Source organism: Syngnathus acus, chromosome 2 (assembly GCF_901709675.1).
Source record: "Syngnathus acus chromosome 2, fSynAcu1.2, whole genome shotgun sequence".
Classification (NCBI taxonomy): Eukaryota; Metazoa; Chordata; class Actinopteri; order Syngnathiformes; family Syngnathidae; genus Syngnathus; species Syngnathus acus.
This window is the reverse complement of record NC_051088.1, coordinates 9,787,395-9,815,112: the sequence shown is the minus strand read 5'-3', so window position 1 is coordinate 9,815,112 and position 27,718 is coordinate 9,787,395. Positions and strand designations below refer to the sequence as shown.

The 27,718-nt window shown below is 42.2% G+C and overlaps 3 protein-coding genes across 8 annotated transcripts; 1 reads left to right on the top strand and 2 right to left on the bottom strand.

Annotated features, from left to right (window-relative positions):
• Positions 1-1,650: 1,650 nt before the first annotated feature.
• Positions 1,651-12,930, bottom strand: brpf3b (bromodomain and PHD finger containing, 3b). Its single transcript, XM_037268028.1, has 13 exons — positions 12,624-12,930; positions 9,975-11,524; positions 9,478-9,634; positions 9,188-9,322; positions 8,411-8,539; positions 7,919-8,231; positions 7,086-7,379; positions 5,566-6,147; positions 4,165-4,246; positions 4,002-4,090; positions 3,834-3,928; positions 3,590-3,744; positions 1,651-2,983 (listed from the first exon to the last, which is right to left on the bottom strand). Exons 2-13 carry the CDS (start codon positions 11,498-11,500, stop codon positions 2,800-2,802), a joined length of 3,741 nt encoding a protein of 1,246 aa, XP_037123923.1. The 5' UTR covers positions 11,501-11,524; positions 12,624-12,930; the 3' UTR covers positions 1,651-2,799.
• Positions 12,333-15,711, top strand: LOC119132628. 6 transcript variants are annotated; one of them, XM_037268079.1, is made up of 8 exons: positions 12,333-12,510; positions 13,911-13,981; positions 14,059-14,238; positions 14,334-14,398; positions 14,472-14,525; positions 14,592-14,672; positions 14,764-14,874; positions 14,947-15,711. In XM_037268079.1, the coding sequence occupies exons 1-8, from the start codon at positions 12,497-12,499 to the stop codon at positions 14,971-14,973; spliced, it is 603 nt and encodes a 200-aa protein (XP_037123974.1). In that variant the 5' UTR covers positions 12,333-12,496; the 3' UTR covers positions 14,974-15,711. The 6 variants fall into 6 exon arrangements, with proteins under 6 accessions (XP_037123974.1, XP_037123949.1, XP_037123958.1 ...); XM_037268054.1 differs by lacking the exon at positions 12,333-12,510 and adding an exon at positions 12,942-13,682; XM_037268063.1 differs by lacking the exon at positions 12,333-12,510 and adding an exon at positions 12,942-13,682 and having other exon boundaries at positions 14,750-14,874.
• A 145-nt stretch (positions 15,712-15,856) lies between these two features.
• On the bottom strand, positions 15,857-27,442 carry mapk13 (mitogen-activated protein kinase 13). The gene is made up of 12 exons (XM_037268040.1): positions 27,189-27,442; positions 25,329-25,458; positions 25,042-25,100; positions 22,943-23,048; positions 22,728-22,757; positions 21,265-21,312; positions 20,566-20,680; positions 19,933-20,004; positions 19,443-19,522; positions 17,729-17,807; positions 17,491-17,664; positions 15,857-16,506 (listed from the first exon to the last, which is right to left on the bottom strand). Exons 1-12 carry the CDS (start codon positions 27,299-27,301, stop codon positions 16,421-16,423), a joined length of 1,092 nt encoding a protein of 363 aa, XP_037123935.1. The 5' UTR covers positions 27,302-27,442; the 3' UTR covers positions 15,857-16,420.
• Positions 27,443-27,718: the final 276 nt, after the last annotated feature.

The window sequence follows — 27,718 nt, the reverse complement described above, 5'->3', positions numbered from 1 at the left end:
GTGTCGAACTCCAGTCCCCAGTCTTTTGAGTGAACCGATTCTAAAGATTCAGGTCGCTTAACTGGAATGCACATCGCTAGTACAAAAGAGTGTAGACGGCCAGGAACTAACAGGTCGAAATAGCTGACTGGTTAGTGACACGGGCTCTTGCATGGAAAGACCTTGGTTCGATGCCAGGTGTGAGCTTACATCTCAATGTGCTTTTATAATTGGGACCTCGCTTTGTATGTGTACGCATATGCAAACGAATGCAAGTATTTATGTGTAAATACATAAGGTGGCCCCACCCCGAAGTTGGCGGAGCAAACCAAGGGATCACGCCCACTACCTAGGGGGCGAGGTGAAATCCAATAGTGTAGGGTGCGGGGCGTGAAAAGTTTTAGCTCCTGCAGAACGTGAAAATGAACAAAATCTTTTCACACAGGTGTGTTTAACAAGGGAATCTTGGAAAACATGTTGGAATGCGGCCCCGAGGACTAGAGCTTGACACCTGTGACCTTTGACCAAAATATTTCCCTAATAAAGTGGCCTGTTATTAGGTACACTTGAAAATGGCAGTGTACCTAATGGAGTGTCCGTGTGATTCCCTCGTTAAGTGCACCTGCGTGAAAAGTTTTAGCTCTGCAGAACGTGAAAATGAACCAAATCTTTTCACGCAGGTGTGTTTAACGAGGGTAACTTGGAAAACATATTGGAACGCGGCCCCGAGGACTAGAGCTTGACACCTGTGACCTTTGACCATGATATTTCCCTAATAAAATGGCCTGTTATTAGGTACACTTGAAAATGGCGGTGTACCTAATGGAGTGTCCGTGTGATTCCCTCGTTAAATGCACCTGCGTGAAAAGTTTTAGCTCCTGCAGAACGTGAAAATGACCAAAATCTTTTCACGCAGGTGTGTTTAACGAGGGTAACTTGGAAAACATATTGGAACGCGGCCCCGAGGACTAGAGCTTGACACCTGTGACCTTTGACCATGATATTTCCCTAATAAAGTGGCCTGTTATTAGATACACTTGAAAATGGCGGTGTACCTAATGGAGTGTCCGTGTGATTCCCTCGTTAAGTGCACCTGCGTGAAAAGTTTTAGCTCCTGCAGAACGTGAAAGGAGCTAAAACTTTTCACGCAGGTGTGTTTAACGAGGGTAACTTGGAAAACATATTGGAACGCGGCCCCTCGAGGACTGGAGGTCGAAACCCCTGGTTTAAGTGAAAAGTGCCACACCCGCCCTCACCCCCCCTTTCTGATTGGCTGGTTAATCTGTGACATCACATGGTTTCTGCTTTTCATGGTTTTTGTGGTGAAATGGGTAACGCAGATCACTTGTGCTTTGGAGGCGCTGGTTTGAGTCCTTTCTCAGGCCTTTCTCCTCTCCAGTTTCTTTTTCATCCCATACTATTCATTGAAATGAAGTAAATGATGGGTTCTTGTATTCATTTTTAAAATTCAGTGAATTTAATTCTCACACATCATTACACTTGCGTTCAAATTTTTGCATTTCAGCATTCACGCAATTCATATAGAAATTGCACATTTTATAGTTATATAATAAATTAATTACAAATAATAAAAATGAATAAAAAGAATGCATTATAGTTGATGGCCTATTAATTAAAAAGGTGGGACCAGTCGGCAGTCAGCTATTATTATTTTTTTTACAAGGTCACAGCTGAGATACCCACGCCGTCTACCAAAATCACTTCCCATTGAAGATTGGGCACACACAACTCAATTCAATTTTCTTTGAAACTTTGCATTTTCACACAATTTCCAAACTTGCATCATTCAAAAAGATAACCCACATTAGATTTTCCAAAAGCTTTTAATGGCGCATTTCTTTCCTCAGATGAAATATGGATTAAAACAAAGTATTTGGTGGGAAGAGAAAATATGCACAAGCTTATGAAGGTGTCAATTTTTATATCCCATATTCATAAAAATAATATTTATGTTGGGATGGGTGTGTCTTGTTGGGAGCAACAACCCAAATGTGCATATTGCTGGTTAAAACCTCACAATTTGGTAAAATCCATATCTATTTTTTACAAATCTATGGGTCAGTCCACAGGTGTGGGTTCACCAAATATTGACCAGTCCAAGGTTTCGAAAATGGCTTGCTATCCTTGATGATGCAATGTTGGGTGAACAATGTTGATTTGAGGGTCTCCTGAAAAGTGTTGGGTTGCTGCCCAACGTCAGCAGTTTACCTGTTAAAATGTTTTTCTTAAAACCTTACATTTTCTTAAAATATAATTCTTGTTCTACCAATATAATTTTATTTCTATAGTTGTCTTCCATAAATAAATTATTTCTCTTGTATCAAAAGAAGAGAATTTATAATTAAAAACATTGGCTTATTCATTGTGTTCAATGACACACGCGCGCACACACACAATGCAGCCAGCAAGTCAGGAATGAATTCTCCACAAATATAAACAGCCTCATGTTCCTCTCGTGGCTTGATTGAAAAGAGCAACACAAAATGACCAAGTCTCCATCTTAAAAACATAAGGCACACTAAGTGTACCTTTAATCTGTACAAGTGTATTTCGTAAAAGATTAAAGTGTATGTAAAAAGCTAGCTATTGTATAAAAGATGGCAGTGATCCATTCATAGGTCCTCTGCACTTAAAATAAATATTGTTAAAAGTTCATTGTCGCACACAAACACGCCACAATTGATTTGCCTGACGTACAATACAAGCGGACACAAGACTCAGTAGGGCGCAGAGGAGGGCGAAGAGGAGGGCGAAGAGGGGCTTCCCGGCCGGCTTCATGTTGGCAGAGGCCACCGAGCGCTACAGGAAGTTGGATGTGACAAAACCTTGGCTGTGGCTCACTCTGCTCTGGTGGATCATGGCGCGGTCATACGCCACCTGCACCGACTTGCGGAGGCTGGGCTTGCGGCCCTCCATGATACGCAGCTTGTCCGCAGTGTTGTCCGTCCCCAAGGGGGTCACCTTGTCGCGCGTGAGCCACTGCCTGCAAGTACAAGGACAGATGCGTGAGAAGAAAAGAACACAGCGCTATCTGGTGGTCAAAGGCACAACAACTAGAAAAGGAGTGTGCTGCGCTTTCTTTTTGGGGCTGCACACATTCTCACATCAACAAGTGTGTCAGGTGCACAGCTTCATGAAATGTATACACTTGGGTAGAGCAACCAATCGAAGGTCACACAACCATTCAAACGCACAGACAACTTCTGTGACCTTTTCCTGTCTGACACCTTTGAACAAATAAATTCCACTGATGCCGTGGACACTCTCTTAAGATAAGAACACAAGACTGTCTTGACGTTGTCAGTCGTTCTCTTCTGTCTTTAAATGTACATACACATTAGGCATGAGCAAATTAAAAATATATCTCAGAGTGGAACAATTTGATGGACTCGCATCTTTTAGACCGAAAAACGATTTTCCCATCAAAATGGTTTTCTATTTAGATTATCTGGAGGGTTTGGACACTTCTAACTTGACACGATCTTGAATGTTACACTAGCTGCTAGAAAGAAGGATCCCATTCCTCCATACTGAGGACTCTTGCATGTATTTGCGCACAATTTAATGAAGACCAGCATGCGCTTCTCACCATGTTCGCTTATTGTCGAAAAACAGCACCAGGTAGAGCCTCTGGTTGCTCTCCTCCTGCCTCTGCTCCCCCAGTTGGAGGACTTCTTTGGGTGGGACTGGGATGGGCACGCCATTGAGTAACAGGCCCTCTTTCGGCATCTCCGGGTTAATGATCTGGAACAAACTTGCAGTCAGCCAGACTGATGATGCTACCACAGAGTTGAGGTGATGCTCAAGGAATATTTGATTAGATTCTGTATTACCAGGGCAGGATAGGACGGATATCCTCGACACTTGGCCCAAACCAGGTCCAGAGGCTCCAGCTCGGTTTCATCCTCAGATGTTTGGCTGCCATTACCTACGGTTAACAATAAAGGGCATACATTTATTGTGCAATGGAAAAGATGAGAGAAAAGGAAATCGACACACACCAGTGTAATTGCTATCGCCGTTGACCATCTCAAAGAAGGGAACTTTGGAAAGTGCAGGTTTCCCGAGGCTCCGTTTAGGCGGCGAGGCGCTATAAAACAATGCGTCCTTTGAGTCAATTATGTCTAACAAGCAGACAACACTAAGGACACACAATGTTTTTACATTTCTCTGTGCAGGACTGGACAGGGACTGTATTCAGAATCACACTCGCCGTCTTGGTGCTTGTCAAAACCATTGGTCAGTCCTGAAAGCAAAGGAGAGAAATGTCAATGGAAGTAGACAGAGACGTGGCCAACTCACATTCACGGCGCGTGTGCTCTTATGACATTGCCAGTGGAACGGCTTTTCGCATACTGTACACTACGGTTTCCCTTCACCATGAGCACAACCAGTCCAAAATGGCTACCACATTCCACAATACAACAATGCATTTTGGGATGGGGCAGCCATTTTGGGCTGGCTGCAGCCATGATGAACAAGGCTGTTTAGTCACATGATTGAAAGGGGACACATCAAAATAGCTGATGGAAAGGGGTTTTCCAGGGAGACATTAAAGCATGAAGCTTTGCGAACCGGTGATCTCTGGCTGAAGGTGGAAGCCGGGCACACACTCCATGCTCGGGCTTGCCTCGGGTCTGCAAAATACCCATCACGAGCTTCTGCTGAGGAACTGCTTCCGTGGCTTCTGTTGCGTCCTTTAAGGTTGAAGTCTTTCTTTTTTACTTCTCTGTTTGTGTGCACCTATGGTAAGGGTCGGGAAAGACCCCGAGGGTGTTGAGAAAATAGATTTTTACAGGAATATGTATGCTAATAACAGTAATGCTACTAGCAGTTTCTTTTCTTTGGGGCCATAGGTACTGGAAGCTAAGTTAGACTTTTAAAAAAAATGACACAGTCAATGATGTTTACGCCTCGCACAGAGAAGCACAACTGAGCCTTCCATGGCTATGCCAAGGCTGTCAGTGAACTGACAACAGTGCACAAACCACTAATGTTTCTTTGTAAATTCTGATCGGAAACTGTGTTGTTCTTTAACGCAGTACTTTTTTGTGTAAAACAACGACCAAAATCTGGACAAATCTGACAACGCAATCCTCAGATACCAACATTAAAGCTCCACTGTATTTGTAGGAAAATGTTTAGGATCCTGAAATACAGAAGTAGTAATTTATCTCCCAAACCTTTACAAATGTTTTTGCCTAATTTGGATATATTTAAAAGCACAGAAACACACAGAGAGACAAACACACACTGATCTGGATCCTGATTACAATCTTAAGAGTTAATACATTCATCTGTGGCTCATCTGAACCTGCAGTGGTTAGATCCTGCTGCAATTGACAAGTATAGGTACAATAAAATAAAGGTCAAAGTTCTTTATGATGTTCACTGCACAACAGAATGTGATAGTGATTTGGCCCATCTCTTAAGTGTGTAGTGGGGGGGGACTAAATACAACATATTGTCAGCACCTTTCTCACATGAACTGGCTAGAAATGTACTTTCCATAATTTAGCTGTTGTATCATATTAGAAAAAAAAGACAAAAGGTGGCGTTTCTTACCACATTCAAGGCTTTCATTCAGCATTTTGTCCAGCTCTTCATCTGAGTTCTTGTCTCTACTGGGGGTCCATGGGTCGTCAAGGCACGGGGGTCCTATGGCTTTCTGAGGGGTTTTGGTAGGGGTGGATAAAGGCGTAGTAGAGGGGGTGTTGGGTGCGGAGGGTGAGGTGCTTGTGCTGTCGTCTTGCGATCCCTTCCCATTAGGCAAAGCATTGTCTCTGAACAGCTTAGCACCATTTTTTGCCTTCTTGAATAACACAGAGGTCCGTCGTCCAACGCCCACGGCGAGTGGCCGTGTGGGGGTGCTGAGGTCGGTGAGGCCGTTGGCCATTACCCGCCCCTTGCTGTGCAAACTTGGCGGCGGCGGCGACATCTCCTGGGCTTTAGTGCAATCGATGAGTTCCGTGTCGTTGTCTGTGAGGATGCCAACAAGCTTTCGGCGTTTGCTGGCCCAGCTGGAGAGCAAGGGCTCCTTTGTGATTGGCCGCAATGTGGGAGGCTCCAGTGGCGTGTCGCCCAGTCGTGGAGGAGGTGCCGGCCCGGTGGGTTCCAGTGTTGGGGGCGACGTGGACTTGAGGTCGTCTGGAAGAGGGCAGGAAACATGAAATTCACTTTTGCTTTGAATGTCGTTACATGAAATGGCCATTGAGTATGTCGTGTGATGCAGTGGTGTCATCGTCACACAGGAAAATGCCATCTTGTCTGTGATCCAAAAATTCTACTTGTCTAACCACATCACAAAGAGTCTTGCGCTTCAGTGGAACCTCTGAAGTCAAACACAAACAGTTGCAGGGCGCTGACCAACTTAATACATATTCAGATTTCGTATCCAGTTTTCCCATCGGAAATAATCTGCTCTGGGTCAAACTGTCCTCGTCCGTCCGTCCGTCCGTCCGTCCACCCACCCAACAAAGTGTGAGCTAAAGCTACATGAGTCATTTCACAAAAATGCCCAAATTATAAACCGTATAACCACATTGGAGCTTGACCTTCCCGAGGTTCCACTGTTCTGGGGGATGTAACATCATACAGACTCACAAGATTTAAGACGAGTGAAAAATTCACATTGCTCTCACAACTGCACACCAGCACCATGGTAGCAGGGCTGGATTTAAATGGTGCCACCGACGTAATCACTTTCCTCCCGCCCTCCTCCTCGATGGTATGACCCGTCTGAACCAGACGTGGGATTGATATGGCATGACTGTACAGTATGTAGCCAAATGGAGGGTGGTGAGCCCATGAGAGTGATGTGGAGAAGAGGTGCAAGAGTGCACTTGGAGAGAGGAGTTGTGAGGCAGCCATGGCTAACGAGACTCTGTGGGCCCCTACTTACTAGACTGGAGACAGTGGGGTGGTTGGGGTTGGTGCGTGGGGGAGACCCTGGCTCAATTACCTGAGGACAATTTGCCGTTAGCTCATGTTCACAACTGGTCTCATTAAAACAAAAGTGGATTTAAAAGGGGGGGAAGCACATGCGCTGGCATAGTTCTCTTACACGCCGGCTTCTCATCACTAACCTTTGTCTGACGTTGAAAGGCCATTTTCTGCCTTGATGTCATTTGTCTTATCTTCATCCTCTGGCTCCGCCTCTTCATCGCTGTCTTCTTTTAGACGGCCGTTGTGAAGGCTGTGGCGGTGCGGACCCTGCCGGAAGCGAATGTTGTTGATCTCGCGGCGGAGCAGGCGCATGCTTCGCGTGCGGGCACTGCTGCATCGCGTGGAGCTGACGAAGTCCAGCTTGTCCAGTAACTCCTTCAGCTGCTCGTCCACACTCATGTGGAGCCGGTTGGCTGGGTTCAGCACACAGTCCACTGGGCCCAAGAATAAAGTCACGCTAGCATGCAAGCGCCTCCTTGACATGTTGTTTAGATTGTCTACGGGGGTCCCTCAAAGGATGAATGTCTTAAAGTGGAATTTAAGACGTTTACTTTGGAGTCGAAACATATCGCCATGAGTGACGTTAGTCAGCATCAAATGATTACATATGTTTTGCCTTTTTGCCTTTTCTTTTGGAGACACAATTCTCAATGAGAAAACGTGAGGAGTGACTCAGCACCGGCTGTTCCTGTGACGCAAGTGGACTAATTTAAGAGTTAAGACTCTTAACCTCCTTCTGTCCAGTGTAGCCGTGTTTCAGTAACATGCCAGTTTGAAATAAAGACCCATGTAATTTCAGGTTTTAAGTTGATAGTTTGTTTCCCCCCGACTTGCTATCTTTGTACCAATCCCATGTGCGTCATGGCCTTTTAATCAGAGCCAATACTGACCAGTGTCACAGAATGGATTGTGGTTAACTTTGAGGGACCGCTTTATACAACAAAAAAAAAAAAAAAGACCTCCTGTAACATACCATCCTCCCACGTGCAGCTGTAAAATTCTCGCTTCTGCGGTGACTGGGGTAGGTGCATGCCGGTCTCCAGCTCCAGGCCCATGTTGGTAGCTTGTCGTTGGGAATGGCGCAACACGGCTCCCCCAAGGTCCCGAAGACGCAGTGCGGCGCGGTGAAAGACGGTGTCCTTATTGTTGTACAGGAGGCAGTTGGACAGCATAAGGTTGAAGTCAACCTCCAGGTCAGCCACAGAATGGTAGAGATGATTTTCGAGCTTGGAGCGCATTGTTGAAAAGTCCATTGGATGACTTATGAACTCCATGTAGTCTGGTACCTGGGGAGAACACGCAAGGCAAAATAAGCAAGCTCAGCAATATTCTTGGCACACGTGTCCTGACCAATTAATTAATAGTTCCCCATCAATCTTATATCTTCATCTCACCAAGAAATCTGGGATATTTGTATGCCTTCTAGTTTGTGGGAATGATAGAAAGATATTTTAAAAAGTCTGACCTCCTTGATGTTAACTGGTTCTGCAAAGATCTCAGCTGTGTCCTTCTCCTGCAGTTGGTCCATAGTTGAGCGGAGCAATATCAACATTGGGGTCAATTGCAGCTCCAGCGCTGCCTGATGGACTTTGATCTGCAATTATTAAATGGGCATGAAATCTTACTGTTATAGTACTGTTAACTTAAAGGTATACCTATATTTTGCCACTTTGGCAAACCAAGTTGATTTACACTATATGGCTTGGGTGCGCACTTGGATATGCATTGTGACCTCCGTCCCTGAGTTATGCATCCCTGACTCATGTGGGTCTAACCTCGTTGATGGTAGCCACCCAGCATTTAAAACATAATTTCCACGCCACACACAGGTGCTGCACAAGCAGCCACACAGCTAAATAAAGAAAACATGAGTAAAATAAAAACAGACACACACGTATGTGCACAGCGTGGTGATGGGTGATACAAAAACGATACAGGATACGTCATTGCAGTCTGTGGGATCAAAAGGTATACAACTTTGCTTTAGTTTTTATTTGTTCTTTATTTGGCTGCATGTCAGGTGTGCAGCACCTGCGTGTGACGGGTTAGTGGTAAGTCCGTTCTCTATGGCGTTTGGCTTACTCGGACGGTCTGGGAGGGGCTGAAATAGGGACGGAAAACTCAGTGTGTTCAGTGAATGTAAATAGTGCTATCTGAAATGATCATTCAAAAAGGCACGTAAACAGAAACCGTGATTGGCACTTTGACATGCAGTGTAAAATGCAGCCCTACTCAAAATTACCTGTTCTCGTTTGAGTTTCTCCCTTTTACGGATGAGCTCCACCAGCAATCTGGCCTTTTCAAGGTCATGTCGAAGCTTCTGCCAATATCTCAAAGATTCTCGGGCTGCTGATACTTGTTCATCAATCACCTCAGGCTACAGAGTAAAAGATTTAAAAAATGAATTTATGACTTGCCCCAATGGAGAAACTTCACATCCCAAAAGTAGCCAATCAATTTCAAGATATTGTTCAGAATGGTAAGGAAAAAGAAAAAGGGGGGGGGGGGGGTAACCTCGAGTCCCACCCTGACCTGTTCAGTATTCTGTTGGGATTGGACATTAGAGTGCAAACGACGGACCAGTGGCACACCATTTCTGGATTGACGCTTCAGTAACCAGTAGCTATGCAGCCTCTGCATGAATTGGCTCTTCTTTTGAAAGCAAATACCTTTGCAGATGGCATTCAACCTGGACACAATCAAGAGATTCAAGTTGATAGTTATAAATTCCGAATCAAGAGATTCAAGTTGATAGTTACAAATTCACAGTGATCACTTTAAAGATGTTTTGATGCGGAGAAACCTACCCTCTTAATATTTTTTCCCCTCGATGCTCAATAAATAATAAACATTACAAAAGGACATTCATACAGTAATATAGAACAGCTGATGAATGGGTGCGTCCCTCCTTAGAATGTACTGGATATGAAATAAATGAATGAATATTGGGGCACATTCAATATTTTAAAAACATGTAATGTGTATATGTTGCTCAGACAACACCCAGGGTGAAATACACTGAATTATACCTGCTTGTGGGTATTTCAGGCACTATCACTTGCGGCGAAGCATTGTTCAGTATTGTGGAGCTCGTGTCCCTCTTCCCTTTCTTTTTATCCGTCTTGCCATCGCTTTCAGACTTTCGGCCTTTTTTTGGTGTTGCGGGGCCATCTGTGTAAGCACTCCGCCCCCGACTGGCCCTCCCTCTGCTACCCACCACGCTTCCTTCGCTCTCCTCATCCGAGATGCCGTCTTGGCCCGCAGGTGAATGAGTCTCACAGAAAGCGGTTTTCTTGACAGAGAATGTGGTCCCGTTGACGTTGGTCTCTCGCACTGGGTCAATTTTCATGAACAGGCCAGCGCGCTGAGCGCAAGTGACGTGAAAGGCGGTGTAGCAGTTGGCCTTGTGGCACTGGATGGCTGCGCCGCGACCTTTCTGCTTACACAGGTAGCAGGTAAGTTTCCAGCGTGCGGGGGGAATGTTGTTGACACCTTCCACTGGTTCCAAAAAAACTGTATTGGCAAAACAGACTTCGGGGATCCAGATAGCGCAAACAACATGCGCCCAGCGGCCATCACTGGTTTGCTTAAAGGCGCCGCCTCTATTGGGGCACAGCACACAGTCAACGGGTTTCTGAGGGGACTGAAGGCAGCAGCGGCACAGCCACTGACCCTCAGGGATGTAGGGAACACCGTAGCATTCCTGGTGCACGGCCAGGTTGCACGAGTCACAGAAAAGGATGACGTTGCTGTTGAGGCACTCGTCGTCCAGGCACACGCAGCAGAAGGCGTCGTCGTCAATGGCGTTCTGAGAGGGCACCCGAATGCGCGCTTCCCGGTACGCCTCATCCTCCAGGCGGTCCACCAGCAGCTCGAAAGTGTCTGCTGATAGAGCGCCACAGCCCTCCGCTCTTCGGCCGGCATTGACCATCTCCAACCAGGCGGTGTCCTCCTCGTCCATGTCGTATTCAGCCAAAGCATCCTGGTCCTCGGTCGAAGCTTCGATGTAGCGGTAATATGCCGTGGGCAGAGGGGGTGCCTCCAAGTGGGTAAACGTGTCTACAAGGCGAAACGAAGGCTCAGGGAGGGGTAGTAGGTGATTGTGCGTTGCATTTAACTTTTCAGGCGTTTGCGGTTGAGCGCGGGTGCAGTGGTTTTTCGAACGTGGCGGAGACTTGAAAGACGTACATTTGGAGTCTTTCCGGCGGCCTCGGTGCGTGACGGGTTTGCTGACGATTTGTGTAGCACTGACGGGCGGTGATGGCTGCTCGCTGTTCTCTTTATTGCTGTTACACTCGCTGATGTCCTGCGCCATCATTTCGTCTTCAGTAATGATGGCCAATGGCTCCAAAATGGAGATGCGGTGAAGCCGACCATCCAGCTCCACTTCCACAACCTTCTGAGCCTGGGCATAGCTGAGCGTTTCTTTGCTCGGAGATGCTTTGCGACTGTATGGGGATTGCTGGCGGGCACTCACGACCGGTGTCCCCTTGGACTTCCTGTCACCTTTGCCACATCCTGGGCCCACCAGGCCTTTGCGGCGTGGCTTCCTCATAGGCCACTGATCACACGTTGCCTCCTGTGGAATTAAAATGTAGCAAATGACACCGTAAGCCAGATAGAACCACCAGAGCAGAAGGAATACAAAACGTCTATTACCATTTGTCTACAGAAAAGCTCCCATCAATGTCTTCAACAGCAACCTAATTAATCTTGTGTGTCAATCAAGTTTGGTTTTTGTTTAAAAAAGGCATTTAGCTTCATCATCTATCTATGCAGGCAAATGGATGACACAAGCTGTGATTTAAATCATGTAATTATACAAACTGTCAAACAATAATAAATGCACATTGTGTTACATACACCAATTGGAATTTAAATTACTAATCGTTCATACTGTCTTCTTTATGTTTACAATTTTAATAGTTCTTTTAGTCAGACAGGGAAGACTTTACCTGTTTTTCAGAAAATAGCCAAAACATGTAAAGTAGGTAACATCTTCTCTGATGAACAGAACTATTTAAATATTACAATACTAATGTTAATAAAATAAATACATTATATTCTGTAGCCCCGAAAGTGGAAAAAGATTTAGAAAAGGAATGGCATTAACTTTATTACAACATACAATAAATTAGCAATGCCTTTACTTCTAACTTTTGCCTGGTCGAGGTCGGCCGAGGACAAGAACGTTAGAATTATTTTTGTTAACTGTAACTTCAACAACTTCACTCTTCTACCTCTTTGCCCAAACACAGAGGCCGTCAGCCAATCAGCTTTCAGGAATACTTGATTGAGGCACGCTGAGCCAATCACCGCGAAGAAAGCCGCAGCCTTCAACAGCTCTGTGCCCTTATTTCAGGAGTACACTGTCAGCCATATTTACAGTTTTAAAACACCATAATAAGCACTTTAAAGCTTACACTCGCCGTTGTCATTTAGAGTCATGGTATTGCGTCTATTTTGCGTGAGAACCGCATTATGACAGTTCTCTGGAGCGGTCGTAAAACATTTTTATTTACAGCTTGCTCGGCTGCTAACTTTGAGAAATATGCTGTACTATGGGTAACCTATGGTCTTATTTTCACACTGACACGGAAAGAACAAAACACATCGTCGCAGTTTGACAGGCGTTGAAAGTTTTTAAATGATTACCGATTAAAATGAAACATTCTTACCTATTATGGCAATCGGGTGACACAAGTAGCTTCACAGCCGGCGATCTGAGGCGTTTCTACAGAAATGGTTGCCACCTAGCCTGTGGTCTACTTGCTCGACTCCCGTAGCTAAAAGCTAACTTGCTCTTGTTTGTTGCCGGTATGTGTCGTTATTTATTAACGCGTCCGTCCTCCCTAAAAAGGGCGATTGAGAGGTTGGGGACCAACGTCCATACATCCAACGAGCATACGTTACATATGTGCAATTATATTCTAAGAGATTATCTAATGTCGACCTAGTTTTGTGTGTTAGCCTCATCCGGCTAGTTTTGCGAATCAAGGCTAACGCCATTGGTGTTACAATACAACATCCGGATACCTTTATCAAAATAAAATTACTTTTAAACGCCACTCAAATTACTACATTCGTTTCATCATCGTTATTCAAAACATATTCATAATTCAAGTTATCAATTCATTTATTGTGATAGTTCTGAATTCTGTAGTTTATTGGGGTAAATATTAATCGTCCAAAGTGTATTTAACATGATCACAAAATGTTTCATTTCCGGTTTGTCTAACACTCTACATCTTGAAACACGTTGGGCCAGTCCTCCTGACGTCACTCTGCACGATTTTGGCGCCCAGGCTAATAAACAGTGTCAAACGTGACACCTGAAGGTCCACATAGCTAGGCTTTCTTTGCATGATCGGGATCGACTAAGTCTAAACCTGAAGCTCAACACAGCCTGGATTTCATTGCATGATCTGGATCGACAAAGCCTATAAACGCAATCCGAGATAAGTGGTACCACGACAGTAGTTAATAACTCGCTTTGTTAACCCAGGCTCTCATCCTGGATTTGTGCGCATTCACATGTAAGGGTTTGGAGCTTCACTTGACTCAAGATCCGCGAAAATGGAGCGATCTAGAGCCGCATATTTCACTCATGAAGAGCAAAGTTTAATCATGGAGGGTTACGACGAATATAAAGAAATGATCACTGCAAAAAGCAACACTGTTGCTGCAAATAAGGCAAGAGAAGAATGCTGGCAGAAAATTGCTGACCGTGTCAACAAGTGAGAAAACACTTATTCTAAGACCCAGTGGTTGATTTCTCACCGCTGAAATGGTAGAAGTCTGAAACATCAAATACATTCAAAAATGATTCTCAAGATGTGCATTTAGTACGTGAGTTAAGTCTTTACAATAATTTAATTTCGGCCAATTTAAAGTGAAGTCGTTTTTTGATTCCTTATCATATGTGATAAATACAATAGATTAACAAATATTTTATTTATTATTAGATGTGGTACCAGCATCGTGAAACGGACATGGCAGCAAATCAAAATAAAACATAAGAACATTATCCAAAGCGGTATGTAACTGCTTCGTTCATTTTCTTTACAGTGTGTGGATAATGTGAAATATTTTAAGTTGCAATACCACCTTAAGCAAACAGGAAAAAAAATGAGATGAGGAAAACTGGAGTGGAGCCAGCTCCAGCATCATCCACAGCATCCGAGGAGCTGGACCTCTCCAACAATGAGGGCTGTCCAATCATCGAAGGGATAGAGGGAGCCTTCCAATCAGATCCCAGTGCCGGCAGCTCCCAGCATCATTTATATGTTCAGGGTATGTGTAAAGCATTGTAATGGTGAAGCACTACATGGCTATGTTTTGTTGTGGGACTTTCAGTTCTGGTCATTTCTATATCAATGTCTTTTTAGTGGAAGGAGAGACAGTGGTCTTGCTGGAGCCACCAGTACATGTCCCTCATAAGTCCTCTCCAAAGGTAGCTGTCACGGCTATTTGTCATTCATGTTTGCTGTATTGAATCTACATCATGCCCTCAAATTATTCTTTAGATGGAGATTGAGGATGAAGACACATTCTCTGTGTCCTCAGACAGGCCTTTAGGGGTAATATATCTTCATCACTTGACCTTTAAATTAGTCATTTAATTGCTTGTTATTTTCTTTTGTCAGGGAGAGGGCATTCTCCATCACTCCCCTCAGCCTACGGCCTCCACTGCCAGGCAAACCAAAAGGCAAATTGCACCATGCCAAGTAAATCCATGAACCTCGTACAACACGAGTGAAAAAGTTCTCGCAGTTTTCTCTGCTGCTTAAGATCCTTGAACCAGAACTCTTTGTACAGGTGGCAGATACCATCCGTGCCTTGTACAAAAGGAATCTGGAACTGGACAACCTTAAAAAGGAACTTGAAATAAAGAAACTAAAGCTGGAAATACTTGAGCTCAAGACCAAGGTATTACTAAAATATTTTAGTTGAGTATGATTGACATTGTATACTCATGACATTTTCTCTTGCTCTCCCCAGCACATGGAAACATGCGGAATAAAATGACAGAAACATTCAGCGAGTGTATATACAGTAATTCACTTTATTGTGGAAGCAACTTGCGACGGCACACTTCCAGTTCTGCAAAGAATTGCTATGACGAATGCGCCGGTGGAGTGATCGAGGACAACCGGGTCCACGTCTGGTGGCACATGAGCTTTCCTCCCGTATGACTGCAATGTTATGCTGCATACTCAATGACTGTCTCACATACCTGCTCAGGAGGCATCTGAAGCAGGACTTGATGATCCAAAGACCATCTCTATCCTATCTTAAGGATCCTCGCACCCAGTGTCCACAAATGGTGACGCTATTTCAATTGACATCCAGAGGGCTTTAACAGTGAAAGGCCGATTTAATCTGAAACCCACAACGTAGCCCGCTCTCGACCAGGTTACGAGTTTATCATAAATTACCATGGTGAAGGGTTAAAAACAAAAGAGCCGCTTTCCTAAGACTGAAAGTCCTGGCTTTAGACTCAACACAGCTCGCTAAACCATTAATCTTGCTTTGTAGTACAATATACCCCTAAGATGGGCTCAGTAACATAATTGTACATTCCATTTGGTTCACACAAGGCAACAATATAACCACTGTAGCATTCAAAGTGTAATGAAAGTGCAAAATTGAAACATTATCACCGAGGTATGCACCTGGGGCAATAGTCTTGCTTCCAAATGCCTGGAAATGTAAGGTCAGTGACATGAATCAAATGTGAATTGTTACACTCATTAAAGTGTCAAATATGATCTGAAACAGTTGTATAGAATTTTTTTTTATGACCAGTGTATAGACGTCTGTTAAATGTGTTTGTAACTAAATGAATACATTGTTTAAGGGTTATATTTCACATTCAAATATTTTAACAACATAGTACATTATTTCACAATTTAGTGAATTAGATTCAATTTTATTTATTTACTTTGCCTGTATTGATTTCTGGAACAAAAACATGCAAATGCACCTGTTCTTTTCACATACAAATAGCAACATCCAGGGCACATGTTTGGCTTAAAAGTACTAAGTCATAAAGTGCAATCAGACAGCAAAGAGAACAAAAATCACAAACGGCCTAAAAGAATATATTATACTAAGACTCAATGTTAAAAAATAATGCATCTGACAATTACAGTAATATTTCATGTACTCACTACATTTGCGATGGTGATGAATTTAGCTTTGCTAAGTTGGCACACAAGTACAATTATTTGGAAAGACTAATAGAATTTGTCAGGCAAACCATTGATAACAACTGTATGAGTAACATGAAATGTCTCTAGCACAAACACCCACACTTGACTCAAAAGTGTTTAAAAAAAAAAAAAGAATTTGAAATGTAAAAACGATAAGAGTAAAAGCAATAACAGGAATCCTTAATTGTAATATACAAGGGCACAGTTGGCTGCGCAGTAGTTAGGACATGAGCATTTTTATGTCGTGACATTTTATCAAGTCAGGGAGTCATAGTCAACGTGTTTTTTCTTTTGGAGTCTCGCCGAGGGAATGGCACAAAGCTCTTCACCTCTCTGAAACATAACCCTGTAGGCCAGAAGAGAACATTGTTCATTTTCCATCCTGTCCACTGGTTTTACTGAGCACCATCGAAGAGTGGTTTTAACATCAATTATTCACTTGCAGTTCTGCTACAGCATAATTGTTGAACAGCTCTAATGCTAAAAACAGAGAAAGATTCTCCACTGCCATCTCCATTTTATAATACCCAATATAAAACAGAAATGTATTCTGTTTGCCTACAAAGTTCAATTTTCCAAGAAATGAGGAAAGAACTGATTTAGGATTAAAGTGCTAACCATAGGGAATGAGCACCATACACCTTGAGAGTCCTTTCACGATCAGATTTTTAAATGGCATACTGTGCTTTAAAAAAAACTCTGACTGCCAATTAAATTTGTCAATGTACATACACACAAAATATACAATTCACAATCTATTAAACTTTGCACTGCTGCTAGAATGAGTACCGGTACACACCAGTGTGTGTCAAATTTTGTATCAAATAAGTCTGTGATAAGAATTCAACCTTAGATTGGCAAGTCTGCCATAATTATCATTAATCAAAGATAATACGGTACTGCACTTTTACAAGGGCCTCGCCAAATACCATGCAAAAATGCCTCCTGCTGGCTGTGAATAGTATTGTGGTGACGAGCGCCGCGCACTTTGGGAGCTGTTTGATGCCATGGCATCATATCTCCACCATTATGTCCAGCAAGTACTAAATAACTGTTTGTTGGATGGTTTGTCTAATTGTTACATAGTTCACACACAAAAAAAATTGCTGTGTCAAACTGGCACAGCTTGTTTTTTTTCTAATGTCATGGATAAACAATAGCAAATCAGAGTTTGCCATCCAGAGTGGGATGGTTACGTTTCATTTTTAACAGTATCTAACTGTTATTTCCAAAAATAAAAAAAATGTTGGATCGTCTTACTAAGGTTCAACGGTCCCTTTTACAGATATATTCTCTTTTAAAATGTTATATGCTAAGTGTTTCTACTTACGCTTCCACTCCTCGAGCGTTAACTTGGCATTGTCGCGGCTGTCATCGTATGGTTCGGGCTCAGGGAGGTCATCTGGGTCCCTGAGGCTGTCAAAGTACGGGTGCTCCAGTGCCAGTTCGGCTGTGGGCCTCTCATCACAGTCCAGGACCAGCATCTTCTCCAGAAGGTCAATGCCTGCAAACAATCAAACTATCAGCAATGTGCACGCAAGAACAAGTTTGATTTAAATCAAACTCACCGTTTGCACTGGCTCGAGGAAACAATGTTGAGAAGTCTTTTCTGGGATAGTGAGGAAGGGCCTTCACATAATTTTTTGCCTGCGTTTGTATAAAACAAAAAAAATAAATGTACCAATTTTGTAGAATTAGCTGAAAAAATATGAACCATGATTATCAATTATTCCCATGATGCATTGGTGAAGCAGAAAAATCTGAAATGTATGTTACATAAAGAAATTGTAATTCTCTCAGAATGCTGAGTCAATACTATTGCCCAGCCAACACGCCAAACAGTTTTCTTAATACATCGTGGTGGTCCCCAGATACTATGCGAATATGGCCTTTATTAAGGACTGAAAATTGGAGTAGTGGCTGACATCAGTCTTGCACTAAAGCAAAAATGGAGCTTTTTCCTTTCGAGCCAAACTGTAAATAATATATCTGCACTCATACCCAGCTCACTTAAAGTTGTGTATTTTTGTGCAATCTTTCACGTCAATACACATCCTATTATTTAATAAATCATTACCAATATAAAGCCATCTTTCTTTGCTACACACTACACAATACATACACTATAGTGCTTGTGTACATACAACACACGCACGCATGCGCTCGCACACAGCATTGTCTTTATTTCACACGTTTGAAAGTAAAGCATTCATTATTCATTGTCAATGCTTGTCTGTTACTATTCACAATTATGTTGGTACTGTTGGCTTCATGGAGCGATTGATGCATTTTTTTCTTATGCGTTAAAACAGTTTACAAGTGTCTTAATGACATATTCATGGCAGGCTTTCATTCATTTCATCATCAGTGCCCCAGGCCTCACCCTGCCTCACATTCTGCTGGGCTAAAGGCAAGCCTGCTTTTCATAAGCTTGACAACCAATCCTCTTTTGTGGAATTGAATATTTGCACCGACCGACTGCTTCCTTCTACAAACAGAAGAAGAGCTCCGAGTGTGGAATTAAAGTGAGTATGTGGTGCATGGACGTATTGCCAAACACAAAACCCCTCCGCCCCCTGTACTGCATAAATCAAGTGCTTCGCATAGTGAGAATGGAACACAGGTATTGTCAGCTAATGCTCATCTGTGCATTCAACAGAACTCATTGAAGTAAGTGTGAGAATAGTGTTAATGTACGTACACAAACCTTGTTAAATTATTCCCCCAAAGAAAGTCAACTCGGCAGGGTGTGTGCATGATGTGGGGTGGGCGATTACGCGAGTAATGGATGGAATAATCAATAGGATAATTGATTCCATAAAGATTTTTTGTGCCATAACCCCCCCCCCCCCCCTCCTTTCATGTTAATAATTTAGATGAATTATATTTTCAGAAGCTTTATGTCGGTAACACTGTTATCTAACGTTGTCTGTGCCAACATTTCAGTTCCTTTCAGTTTTGAGATAATTGTGCTTCAGCTGCCACGTCAAAGTGTTTCTTTTTTTTTTTCCGCTCTGGAACTTCGTCCAGTTTATCTGTCAAATCAGTGGCTGAGAAACTCTGTGGGTGGGTGGTTATGCTGTTAATTAAGACACCAACAGTGGGGTGGAAGTTTAGAACAGCTTGCTCGCAGGCACATTTTCAGAAAGAGCCAGAATTACTTGGTTGTTTGATTTAGCAGTTGTTGGCAGGCACTCCCACAAAGTTGGACGTAATACATAAAAATTAATTGTTCCATGTTATGTTCCCATTAGAATTTTACGCTGTAGCAGATTGTAGTACCTCTTTGCTGTCTAGTTTCTGTATAAATTCTGGTCCAGGCACTCCGGTAACTTTCATGATCTGTGTCAGCTGGTCCATGTCTGGTAATAAAGTCAAGGCTTGCTTAGGCCGGCTGAGAAAGGTGTCCAAGCAACATATACACATGCGATAGGTACGTTCAATTAGTTGAAATTATGGCAATATTAATGCCCCAAGTGGTTTTCTATGAGCCCTGAACATTTTTTATTGAACATTTGTAGAAGGAGCTGAGACATCAGGACATTTTAAAATCTTAGAGTGCAGTTACAGGATTGCAGTGATGGCCTCAAAAAAATCATTGTTACTTTAAAGGTCCAATAAAATGGATAAAGTGAAAATTATATTTTCCCTTTTTCAATTTTATTTAACCTTTAGAGCATTTTGGTGTCAAACGAACTTGTACTGAGACTCATGCACACTAATATGATCATCACTAGCTCAATGATAGATTTGAGTGCAGGCAAAAGGATACAGTCTTTCCCTTTGAAAAGGGTTTTTCCGTTGATCATTTCGGCCATGATGCAGCCCACAGACCAGATGTCCACTAGAATAAACGACACAGGAGACAAATGTGAGTGAGGAGAAACACATCTGTGACATCATTGACTCAGTGCTCCTAAAATATGTGGAAATGAGGTATGTAGGCTACAAGGTTCCAATGGTGAGGAGAAACTATTGTGCTGTTCCTCATCGTGAGGCGGGATGACAATACGATACAATGGAGGCTTAGCAGAAAACACTATTCTCTGAAGAAGCATAAATCCTTCGGAAAGGCCTGTAATTGCAATTGGCAGCAAAGTGACAGAGTCTCAGCATTATCACTCGTCAACAGTCTGCTGTCAGAACCATCTGTCTTCACTGACAGATTCACTGCCGGAGTGACACTGATGCCAACTCAAATGCATTTTTCTCGTCAGTGTGATAGAATTACAAAAAGACCCGTGATGCGCCACAGAACTCATGTCCAAAACACAAGTCATTCCTTTAAGTGGAGCCACAATGTTTGCACATCAGAAACTCAAATATCCCAGACGATCCAATTGACTGAGCACTGAGACAACAACAAGGACGGAGTTGAGAATGTTAATAGCTACGGTTATCTTGCCAGTCTGTGTGTAGTGCATCCAGTTGAGAATGACCTCGGGCGCCCGATACCAACGGGTTACCACATAGCCCGTCATCTCGGCGTCAGTGCTGCGAGCTAGCCCGAAGTCCAGAATCTGCAAAGTCGGATCATCTCAATCAAAAATGTTAAAAACCCGAAAGTAAAACAAAACAACCACTGGAAGTAATTCAAATATTCTCTTTGAATATAAGCAGATATGTGCTGTGCTGTCGTGATTGTGTTACAGCCTGCACCTCACTGTGTAAGCTGGAATTCTTTGACCTTTGAAATAACAGCTACAAAATCAAGTGGCCCCTATACTGGTGTGTAATACGACTGCTATCTCTGTTGTTCACATGGTGACCTTGGATTACTGTCTTGAGTAGTCCGTAATACGAGTTGTGGAAATACGTTTATAAATACCACAATGTATCATCTTAAATGTAGCATATTGAATGGAGCTTTGTACGCTGAAGTTTGTTCTCATACTCAATGTGGATGGATGAGTGGATGTAGCAAAATACACACTACGTCACAGTCTGCAATACTGATAGACCAGCCAGGACACTTTTGTTCGTGTGAGCTTCTGTGCAAAAGTTAACTTTCTTGCTACTGTTTGATGTAGTAACAATTTTGGTCACATTATTTTATACAAAAGCATTGATTGAAGGCGACGTTGTAATCATTCCAAATACAAACCTTCAGCTCACAGTCTTGGTTCACAGCCAAGTTTCCAGGTTTGAGATCCTGTATTAGAGAATTAGATGTGTGAAGGTTAGTTATACACCAGATATTCGAGTTTGCACTAAGAAGCGAGATTGCTTTAAGTCATTTGTACTTGGGAGGCTTTTTGATCCCACAGGCTTACTACATTTCAAAAATGTTATCGCTGCATGGGCCCAGGAGCACTTCAGAAAACCCTTGTCAGTTTACAGTTGGTCGCTGCATCTACAAATGCAAGTTAAAACTCTACCATGCAAAAACCAAAGCCATCTCTGGGCCCATGCTCATCATTGGAAATCATGGATGTTGTATCCTCCTGAAATCTGAATTGTTACCAGCGCAAAGTTCAAAATCCAGCAAATCTGGAGCAACAATTGTTGGTACGTCATTTTTAGGGACATCCAATGCTCATTTCAGCAAGATGATGCCAAACCACATTCTGCACAAGTTACAAGAGCCTGGCTTCGTGGTACAAGACTGCAAATACTTGACTGGCCTGCCAGCAGTCCAGACACGTCTCTTATTGAAAATGTGTGGTGCATTATGAAGCGCAAATTCATTGTAATCTAGCACTGTCCCATTTCATTGGAATTGGGAAGTTTGTACACGCATGCTGATAAAAGAAAATTAACATACAGTACTTGAGGTAGAGTATATACCTTTCATGTGGACAAAGTACAAGGTGGCTCACTTGAGTATATTAGTTATACAGTATTAGTATATGGTAGAGTGGTTTCTAAGTCTTGAGGTCATATTTTGTGTCAATTAAACATTCTTGAACATATTTCTGATGTGCATATTTCGATGTGGAACTAGCAGTAATTTTGCTTCTTTGTTTCAATTTGATATTCACACTTATTTAGTTCTTGCCTCATCAGACTGAATTTTAGGTAATACTGTGTGCACTACTTGACTACAGCCAGCAGATGTGCAGCTGCTTAAGTCTCAAATCGTCTATGGTATGAAGTTTGAAGTTTTGTTTACTACTTGAAATGATAAACATAATTGAAGAACGATATACTAAAAGCAGTAATTAGAAGCTCACGGAAAAATATGTTAGGAAAATCTGATTGGGAATGAGTGAAGCAACCCCGTACTTTCCACTTTTTCCACCCAAGAGGCTACTTCTACTTTTTTTTTTTTTTTTAGACAGTCTATGCTCCACACATGCACCCGGGGGTGTTAGAAATGGAGATGAAGGGTGTGGCCTGACAACTCCAGACAGGCAGTCAGAGTTAGCTCATACTACCTGTCGGTACAGGTGCAGTTTGATCTGACTCAATGACAATGAATTGAAACGCTCCCATGTGTTTTTGCAACTCAGCCGTGCACGTAGGCAGTCTGAGTCATAAAAACAAGGAGCACAAAGCACTAACCTGTTAACCTGCTAATTAGTTTCAATCAATACTCAAATGCAAGAAGACTATCCTTGTACTTACCCTATGAATGATTCCAGCCTTGTGAATGTACTGTGGAAAAGTACACAGGACAGATAGCACAATATTTTATTTTCTTCATACAACATTTTTTAAAATAAACAAATATCTTTTACAGTCATTGTATTTGTTTTGTTTTGAATCTTATGAGCAACAAAAAACAACAGCAACATAATATGTGGTTTTATCACACACTATAAATAGGCCTTCGAGCTTACCCTGAGTCCACAGAGCATTTGGTAAACAAGAAACTGGACTTTGTCTTCAGAGAGATGGCCTCGCACCTTTGAGAGGTCAGTAAACATGTAAGGCATCACCAGGTAGCTGAGAAAAGCACAAAAGATGCTCATGTTGATGATACCCAGGCAGATGGAAAGGCAAGGACCTCAACAGCCCTGCCATCAGACTATGCCATCACATACAGATTTGCTGACTCACTAATCCATCATAAAATGAAGCTTTTAAAGTCCACGGCACATTTCCACCTTTGCACATTTGCATGATTTCATCACGGAGATAAGTGTCTGAATATGAAACATGTTGATTATGTAAATTCCCCATTCCCAGCCATTTTGCAGGGCATAGGCAAAGATGACATTATTGTAAAATGTTTGAACTGAGATTCAAACAGGGGCAGACAAACTTAGCACTGCTTGACCAAGCCTCACCCCCAAAGATGGCCGAGAAAACTGCAGCGACACCTTTCTATGCTGTTTACTCAGCAAACGTTCATTGAAATGCAATATATTGGAACGTATTGGTGAATCCGCTAGGCCATGCTAATAATCAATTTCCTGATATCTGATGGGTTTTAAATGTGATGTTCCCAGCTAGGTAAATTCATTATTTGATGCAAAGTAAAAATGGTAAAATGCACAAAGGTTTTAACAGAACAGTTAAATAGACTCAAATCTAACTGTAAACAAAATAATTTGTTCTTGCTTGAAACTTGAGCCGTGGGAGGTCACTGCCTCGCTGCCTGTTTTGAGATCAAAGTTACATTTTCTCTCATCACGCTTTCCTGAAAGCCCTCTCATTTCCTGACTCCTCGGAACTCTAATTAGCTTGAGTTTTGGGACCCTCTGTCATCGACCACCACGCATTCGGCAGGTTAGCAGTGATAAACCGGCTATCCGGAGCACTCTTTCATTCTTTTAGGCTTATCTTAGAATACTAGAATCTTGTGTTATGCCCTATGTGCCTTATTAGCAGTAGTTAACCATCGTCCATATCCAGACGTTGAGCGGGAAGTGATATTATATATTAATATTAAACTCTAAAAGAACTCACAATTAATTTTATCGTAACACCCCCTTAAATTCTAAGATTGATTTATTGAGCTTTTTCATAATTTTCCGTCGAACAAGTCAAACTTGACATGGTGCTCCTAGAGGCGAGCGGGAGTAATACAGGCTTTCCTCGCAAGCCGCTATTAATTGTCAACACATACTGAGTGACCCCCTATTTACGCTACACATTTGTAATACTGGCAGACAAGGTTCTGGACTTGAAGAAAGAACTGGCACTGCAACATAATGCAAGCAAACACATTGGCTTGGTGTTTGCATGCCCACTTAGTCATCTTCAGTGTGTAATCACAGATGGACTTAGCTTGAATAGAAATAAACAGACAGTGTCTGCATTTCTATTCTTGCCCCGTCTCTTCTAATGATGTCTTGACATGCTGCTTGTTTGAATATAAAAATCAAACATTGAACTCAATCATGTTGAACACCATATTCATCCCAAGATATTTGTTTTCAGACCTTGTTGTTACCAAAGCTACTGAAACTGCACTTTAACCTTCTGTTAAGTCAAGGAGAACAAATAAGCCTTTCCATCCAACATGTGACTTAATGCAAGCATTTAGCCAACAATCCTACCTTGTAGGAAAGTGGGGGGGCTTGGAATGTACTCATCCAACAGAGCTAGTGTAGTAAACATATGTAGTTTATTTCTGTATATTAACTATCTCTCTGTGTGTGTGTGTGTGTGTGTGTGTGTGTGTATGAATTAAATATTTATTCAAACTTTGGGCCTCTTGACTGCAAGCAAACATGATAACCACGACCGTGCTGCTATTCAATTATTGTAGTCTTTTTAAATGTCCTGTAAACAATCATGTCTAAGACATTAGATCAAATTGAACAGATGCCAAATTGAACTGAACAGAACCATTGTGTAAAAATGTCAGCATTCCATTACGTTACAAAGAAACATAAAATACAAAGACAAATGTGAGCTTTCCTGTAAGTATTTAGCAGCCCAGTACTTAACACTGCCTGGAGGGTTTGTAGATGAGCCAGAAAATACTCACAAATCCTGAAAGTCATCAAGGCTTGAAACAGGTGTAAACACATGAAGAAGGCCTATCACCTGGTTGGAATGAAAAAAATGATGAGCAAAGGGAAATCGGGAACCCACGTGTCCGATTCATTTGAAACGTAATTCAACTTTGTCACACTATTTATGTGTTTTAGGCAGCCATAAACATCACGCCAACAAAACACTCCTACTTATATTGTGGCAAACTTGAACTGTTAATTGCTATTGAGAAAATCTTTAATGTTGTTCAAGGAAGTGTGTTGGTCTCATTCTACTCACATTTTCATGCTTCATGTGTTTGAGCAACCGCAGTTCCCGGTAGGCCCTTTTAGCAAAGATCTCTGACTGGAAGGGCCTGTGGAGTTTCTTGATGGCCACTCTCTCTTTAGTCTTCTCATTTGTTGCTGAGCTGTGGTGAATAATGGAACAAGATGCAATTAGACTGCAGTCTTAGTCTGCATTTGCCAGTGGCCATTGGTCAGCACAAAGCGAGCAGCAGGTCTTGAGTTCAGTCCTAGCTTTAGGCCTTCACGGTGTACAACATTGGACAGCATGATTTTTATTGTTACACAATTAAGTATGAATGGTTAATTGACGCTCAGTTGTATTTAGGCAGGAACAAGAATGTTCTTTCAAATATGAACATGAGAGGTTGCCTATCTTTCTGTTTTCAGTAAAGCCAAGTAACAGGTTGTTAATGTTTGCAGTGATCTGGAGGGCAGCAGTTTGTGGGTGGAAAAGCTTGTTGGGCTATTTGCAGGGCCATCCACCAACACATTTGCAAGAGAGAGACACACTCATGTAGGAATTGCAGTCAGGTACAATCAGCAGTCATTATAAAAGGGAAAAGAAATCTAGCATACCAATTTTACTCCCTAAGAGAAATTGATAATTTTTAATTCTGAAATGTTATTTTGGAATAAAATGACAAAATCCTCATGCTCATTTTTATTTTCTCAGTCACTGTAATTCATAAAGTATACATCAGAGCCTGCAATTATTATTTTATTATTATTTACAGTATAGTAAGTACCCTGTTTTTAGTAGTAGGTTGATACTGTAAGGGTGTTGAATATTGGAATATCAATATTATTGTGTGTAAATGTAACAAGTACTTAAAGAAATTTGTATCTCATGAAAAAGATAATGTAACAGAAAAAGCAGGTTTAATGTAATCTTATCCAATTAATTTTAAAAACAAGCAATTTTATATTGTAAAGTTATTTAGTGTTATTAATGCCAGAAAATACTGTTCTCCTGTTGAATGGTGATGCACATTCAAGGTTACATCAAATTGATAAAAGTAAGATACATTTCAATAATGAAACATATTGCACGTCTTTGCGATACACATATTGAAACTGGGCCTGTGAGATAACATCATTGACCTGAAATGCCAGTGGGGAAAAAAACGAATTGAAGGCCATGAGCAATGCCGCAATCACGTGAAAATAAGTCTCCTGGATGTTAGCAGGTGGACAAAACATAATAGAATCTGTCCATTACACGTATTAACTAGTGTCTTCTTGCTGAAGAAGTCTACGGGCCACATTATTCCTTTCAATTAAAACAAAAAAAATTCTGATCCACGTGCGGATGGCTGTTTGTCTCTGTGTGACCTGTGATTGGCTGGCAACCGGTTCAGGGTGTCCCCCGCCTACTGCTGGGATAGGCTCCACCACACCCGCGACCCCCGTGGGGACAAGCAGTACAGAAAATGGATGGATGGATGGATGTTCTGATCCACAGCAAGATTAGTGTGATAGCTTGTCTCTCAAATACATATACAAGAAAGAAAGAAAGAAAAAAAGAAAGAGAGAGAGAGAGAGAGAGAGAGAGAGAGAGAGAGAGAGAGAGAGAGAGAGAGAGAGAGAGTATATACACATATACACAACTGTAATAGTGGACCTGTGGCCCTAATTAGATGCTGCAGGGGGCATGTCCAATTGTGTGCGCGCGTGTGTGTGTGTGTGTGTGCGCGCGTGCATGCATGAATCCAGTCCAACTAGGCCCATAGCTTCCTGCATGTGTGCGTGCTCGCGCAGATACGCGAGTGTAGTGGAGCTAACCCATAGCCTCCCACTGAGACCTACTCACTCCTTCATACCACCCCGGAGTTAGAATGATAAAACGACGCACCAAACAGAACCGTATGCCCCGGTTCCGATCTGCTTGAGATGGGTGTACTTCTCCGGAACCTCCCACACGGTGTTGTTGATTTCCTCGCGGCAGAAGCTCGCCCGAGCCTCCATGACGAAGAGGAGAAGCCGTAGGTTGGAGCGTCAACTTCTTCCTTCACATGAACGCCTGTCAATTGCTAAGAAGAAAAGGTGAAGCCAAAACATTGGTCAAGTGCGAAGTAGTGCAAAACTAACGTCATCTCCGGCTGGTACCGTTCATAAAATAAAAACCGGAAATGGACTGCCCAAATGTGATTTGCGTACTACTGCCTATTTTTTTTTGCATCAAATAGAAAATACTAAAAATATCTAGATAATATTAAATACTGTTTTCCCCTTGTCGTGTCTTGATGTCATTTTTTCACTATAATAAACAGACTGCACAAAATGATCACCGAACGCCAATTTTCCCCAGGTAGTGTTCAGAATTTTTTTCAAAAATAAATTTAATAATTCTCCCTCCGTTGCATTTATTTTATACATATTTTA